The 5893-nt window shown below is 40.3% G+C and overlaps 1 protein-coding gene across 1 annotated transcript in view; it reads left to right on the top strand.

Moving 5' to 3' along the window:
• The window catches only part of LOC107710504 (SID1 transmembrane family member 2-like), a 21536-nt gene extending 16420 nt beyond the window's left edge, over positions 1–5116 (top strand). Inside the window, exons 20-26 of the mRNA XM_016515288.1 lie at positions 117–124; positions 215–361; positions 1521–1597; positions 1695–1753; positions 2433–2550; positions 4316–4525; positions 4607–5116. Coding sequence (XP_016370774.1) covers positions 117–124; positions 215–361; positions 1521–1597; positions 1695–1753; positions 2433–2550; positions 4316–4525; positions 4607–4669 — 682 coding nt within the window. The 3' untranslated portion in view covers positions 4670–5116. The remainder of the gene's footprint in view (positions 1–116; positions 125–214; positions 362–1520; positions 1598–1694; positions 1754–2432; positions 2551–4315; positions 4526–4606) is intronic.
• Positions 5117–5893: the final 777 nt, after the last annotated feature.

The following is a 5893-nucleotide window of genomic DNA, read 5'->3' as shown; positions in this document are numbered from 1 at the left end:
ACACTGACTCACACACACACACATACACTCACACACACACACACACACACACACACCTTTGTATTCAAGTGTATAATCTCATAAATCAGCCAAATCATGTTTATATTTCAGTCTAGTGATGCAGGTTTTTATGAGGATTGGCTTAGGGGTCAACGGTCGGTTAGGAGACAGAAACTATCATTAACCTGATAGAAAAACCATGAATGTTTCTGAGACGAGTCTAAACGTGTGTGTGTGTGTGTGTGTGTGTGTCAGGTGTTTGGTAAGGGTAACACAGCGTTCTGGATCATTTTCTCTGTCATACACATACTGGCCACACTGCTGCTGAGCACACAGCTCTACTACATTTTATTATACTGTGGTACAGTTATGGAGGCCCTTCATAATGCAGAGGTCAGCTGCCTGCTCTGACAATAGTTAGCAACAGTCCTATAGTATGCAGGGTTTAATAAACAGCTGTTTTACTCAATTCTGCTGAAGTGAAACTTAGTGCAGTCCTGTATCGTGAGTAGGGCTGGGCGATTTGGCAAAAAAATAAAATCTCGAATTTTTTTCAGAACGTTTGACCGATACTCGATTTTTTACGATTTTTAACTATTCATCTTAAAAATGTTACTACAACATGATTCCAATAACTTTTTCTTTACTAACGCTCTAGTTAAAGAAAATTCTAAGTGCAGCACACATGAAGTTATCAGCATGATGTAAATGTTAAACTAATCACTTGTTAAATATCTTTGCAGAAAAGATGCATGAACTACAACTACATCCTGTAATTCAAATTCAAAATGACTGCTTTTATACACAGAATCCGAAAATTGTACATTTCTAAACTGTGCACTTGTAAATATATCTGTACATTCATTTAAACAGTTACATTTCTGTATATTTCTACTTCTGTATATAGTGCATTATTTAATTTTCTGTTTTTCTTTTATTAGTGATATACTCCATCTCTACTGTGTAATTCCTAATTAAAAGAAGTTCACTCACATCTTCTTGCATGTTTTTTCTATTCCACTGTCTATGTTGCATCTTTGTCAACACAAAAGCGCATTCTGTGTGAACGGTGCCTCGCGAAAAGAGCGTGTCACCTGTGAGCGGTTAATCACGTGAGCGGTTAATCGTTCTTTTCTCTTTACTGTTATGATTGGCATATTGTCAAAGTGTCTAATTGTAATATTTCTATTCAAAATCGCGATTCCTCGATTTGTAAAACATTTAATTGCAGCAAAACATTAAATTTGAATTAATCGATCAAATCGCCCAGCCCTAATCGTGATATGCATCTTATAGTGGACTCTGTGTTGGGATACGTATCGTAACGTGACTTTGTTAGGGATACACAGCCCTAACACTCTTATATACACACACACACAAACGCTCACTCACACGCACTTAAACACACACACATACACACACTCTCTTTCTCTCTCTCTCTCTCTCTCTCTCTCTTACACATACACACACACACACTATATCTGACATATTCAGCAGGAGTGTGTGTGTGTGTGTTTCAGACTCGGGGATCTTGCGCAGGATGTTGAATGTGATCTACACAGACTGTATTCGGCAGTGCAGTGGACCCATGTACATCGTGAGTACACACACACACACACACACACACGTGTGCAGCTGTCGCAGTGAATCTCTCTGATGTGTATGTGTGTGTGTGTGTGTGTGTGTGTGTGTAGGATCGGATGGTTCTGCTGGTGATGGGAAACATTGTGAACTGTTGCGCTGCTTTTCCATTGTTTTTTCTATGTAAACATGGACGCGTTTGACTGTTGCACTAGCATCTCTTGCAGCATCTCACGCATGAAATGGCATTATAAAAACGCAGCGCTCAAATTAAAAGAAGTTCACTCACATCTTCTTGCATGTTTTTTCTATTCCACTGTCTATGTTGCATCTTTGTCAACACAAAAGTGCATTCTGTGTGAACGGTGCCTCGCGAAAAGAGCGTGTCACCTGTGAGCGGTTAATCACGTGAGCGGTTAATCGTTCTTTTCTCTTTACTGTTATGATTGGCATATTGTCAAAGTGTCTAATTGTAATATTTCTATTCAAAATCGCGATTCCTCGATTTGTAAAACATTTAATTGCAGCAAAACATTAAATTTGAATTAATCGATCAAATCGCCCAGCCCTAATCGTGATATGCATCTTATAGTGGACTCTGTGTTGGGATACGTATCGTAACGTGACTTTGTTAGGGATACACAGCCCTAACACTCTTATATACACACACACACAAACGCTCACTCACACGCACTCTATCTCCCCCTCTCTCTCTCTCTCTCTCTCTCTCTGAGGTGAAAATAATGAAAAGTAGATCTGTCAATCTGGCCTCATCAGCCTCACGACATCCTTTAGCTGTAGCAGTGTTTCTACTTGGGGGGTGACCCCTGTGTGTGTGTGTGTGTGTTCAGGGCGGCGTATGGCCTCATCAAACGACCCAATGACTTCGCTTCGTACCTGCTGGCCATTGCTATCTGTAACCTGCTGCTCTACTTCGCCTTTTACATCATAATGAAGGTGCCGCTCTCATTATGACATCATCATCTACTTCCTGTGGTCCTGATGCCTCACCGCAGGGTTCTTCAGATCCGGCCCTGACCGACGGTGGCCCTCGAGGGCCGGATCTGAAGAACAGCCCTGTGGTTTCTGTGAGAGGAGCTTGTGCTCCGGTGTTTGAACTCATTCAGCTGAATTTGAGTTTTAGTCTCGTTCAGATGTTTATTTGTGATTGAACTGTCTTTACCTATTTTTGACCCTGAATTTTATTTGTTATATGTATACTACCATTCAAAAAGTTTAGGGTCAGTAAGTTTCAAATAAATTAATATTTTTATTCATCAAGGATGCGTTAAATTGATCAAAAGCGTCAGAAAAGACATTTAAAATGTGACAAAAGATTTTTATTTCAAATAAATGCTGTTTTTTTTACTTTCTATTTGGGCTGCCCTCGACTAAAGATTTTTCTGGTTGACTAGTGGTGATTATGAACGTGTCAGGAAAAACAGTGGAGGCTGCATTAACATTTTAATAATTTATTGCTAAACTAGTGCTTTCTTTGTTCCCGGTTTAAGAGATGAAGTCAAGACTCGTCATCTCCGCAGTAGTGATGCACCTGTATTCATGTTTCATACGGATTACATAATCTGAGAATATTTGTTTTCCATTTGAATTTGGATATTTCCATTTCAAAATACTCTGTCATTTTTGGTCATACAGATAAAAGTGATACATCTTTCGAATCTGTAAAGACTCTACGTTTATTTGCGTGCACTCACAATAACAACAAAATGTTGCACTTCTGTAAAATAATTAACGCGAACAGGATGCGCTTTCTGCCGTCTCGGTCTCCGTGAACTTGAGCGCGAAACTCCGAAACTCTGTGTATGAAAAATATATCTATAGAGAGTGAAATGTCTACTTTCAAATGAACCAATTCAAATAGAAAACGTGTGTGTGTTTGCATGGATGATTTACATGAAATTTAATGTGTGTGCAATGCACACTGTGCATTGTTTCAGCTGGCTTTCAGTTCAATAAAATAACAAAAAACTACATTTTGGATTTTTATTCAACTGAAGTGGGCATGCTGTGATCTGTACTGTATTTTTACTGTAACTGACAGATTCCGGCCAAAAAAACACAACACGGGAGTGGGAGGGAATGAGTCATTCTTCTGGGATTGGGACGGGATTTTTTTTTTGTGGGAGTGGGACGGAGAGGTTTGAAAATCCACTCCCGTGTCACCCTCTAACAGACACTTGAATAGCACACATTTCTCTAGGTTAACATTAGATTGAGCAGCCATGTAAAGTTGCTGCTACTAACATATTTCAGATGATAAGCCATATTTGAGGCCGATGAATGATAGGAGAGCGTTTGGATGTCCTGCTCGATGTACTGTATTACCACATAGACCAGCCGCTAACGATCTGTCCGCATCACGGACTGTGTGACTTCGTCTGTGGATTTTGTTTTTCCTGCGGTGGTGTTATAGGGAATATAGTCACTGCGCTGAGTGTTGTGATCTTTAAGTCGTCACTGTATTCACAAGCTCAGGTTCCACTGGTCTTAAAGTGACAGCAGTCTAATATTCCTGCTGCGACGGTGCTTAATATTAATCAAACAACAAAAACAAAATCACTCACTGCTCTTGATTGAACTACTTTTGTAGCTTTAATAAGTAACAAATGAAGGTTAATCCTTACAGTGAAGTCTATGCAGTTTTATTTTACATTACACTATTCATATATATCGCTATCTTTAAATAAATCATTCAAATAAAGTTTTGGTCATATGGCCCACTCATAATCGTGCTTATGATTTTTGTCGTAATCGAGCAACCCTAGTGTTACCTGTGTGCAGTGATGTTGATCGATCTGTGTGTCTCCAGAAAACTCCAGCGGAGTCTCGCGAGCACAACCGTGAGTGTATCCTGCTCTCCTTCTTTGACGATCACGACATCTGGCACTTCCTGTCCTCCATCGCCATGTTCGGTTCCTTCCTGGTGAGTCCAGAACATCAGTCAGACTCAAAGACAACTGAAAATCATCATGTCAGCTAAACACCGGTCTGTCTGTGGTCTCAGGTTCTGCTCACGATGGACGACGACCTCGACACGGTTCAACGAGACAAAATCTACGTCTTCTGATGGACCGATACTAGCCAATCACAGAGCAGCACCGGGGGTGTCGGCCAATGAGAGGCCTCGCTACCTGAATATGTTTACCTGCCAGTCAGAGACGGTGTGGGAGGAGCCTCGTATGAGAGCTAATGCTGATAGGACAGTGAATGTGCCAGTCAAACTGCCAGAGCTCCTCCCCTCATCATGTTAATCGCTTCAGACCTGACCTGCAGATCTCAATGCATTTTTGTACCGGTGGAGTTTCTCTTGTTCTCTGCGTTTGTGTCCGTCTGTGGCCTTCTGTGTCTGTGGTTTTGGACCGTGTGGTTCTGACTGTAATCCGAGCCGAGCTGCTTCACTCATCTAAAGATGATTCTGATCTGAGAAAATCAACTTTGCACTGTCTTAAAATTACAGATTGTGTTTTTACAAATGGAATGATTACTGAATAAAGACTTTTTACGGTTGTTTTCAGGCATGTCAATCTGTTTTGCTTGCTAATGATTCACATTACTGGATATTAATGGAGAGTTTCACTAGTTAGCAGTAAACCAGTTACCTCACTGAATATGTTCCTAGATTTGTGTTGGATGTTATCTTTGGAATGGAAATATGGATATTTTATTTGTAAACATAATACCTTTTTCGCTTATTTCAGTTAATGTCATAAAACTAGCGAGCTGAGCCAGTAGTAGTGCTGAGAGTGTCGTGTAAACACGACTGAAGACGAGAAAAGCCGAGGAACAGACATTTAGGTGGAACTGCTCTGACTAATTAAAACTCGATCATTAAGATCAAGCGATTCAGAAGCGAAAACAGTTCAGAATAGCCATTCATTTGTAATTCATTTATTTGCTTGTAATGATTTTAAAAAGTATAAAGTAGTGATGGGTGAAACGTAGCTTTTGCATCGCAAAATAATTCAGTTTCAAAGACTACAGATGCAACGCTCAATATGGCCGCTCTATCGAACAAAGCCCCGCCTTCTGAGCAAAAGAGCCAATCGCTAATCGGTAAAGTCAGCGCGTCACTGCAGCTGCCGTTAGAAGTCCCGGTTGCTATAGAAACAGTGAGCGTTGAGACGTGCGCCTAGGACTGCGCATAAGCCTGAGAAATAAGCTTTTTATAACGCTATTTGAGCGAAATAAACAACATTTATGATACAGTTGTTGTCAGATTTCATTGGTGATTTCAAATATGAAATTTAATCGTAAGCTTGGCGACCAGTTTTGGAGAATTTGATGTTCCCCC

The sequence above is a fragment of the Sinocyclocheilus rhinocerous genome, unplaced genomic scaffold (assembly GCF_001515625.1).
Source record: "Sinocyclocheilus rhinocerous isolate Xijiao unplaced genomic scaffold, SAMN03320098_v1.1 scaffold867, whole genome shotgun sequence".
Taxonomy (NCBI): domain Eukaryota; kingdom Metazoa; phylum Chordata; class Actinopteri; order Cypriniformes; family Cyprinidae; genus Sinocyclocheilus; species Sinocyclocheilus rhinocerous.
This window is presented reverse-complemented; position numbering and strand designations above follow the sequence as displayed.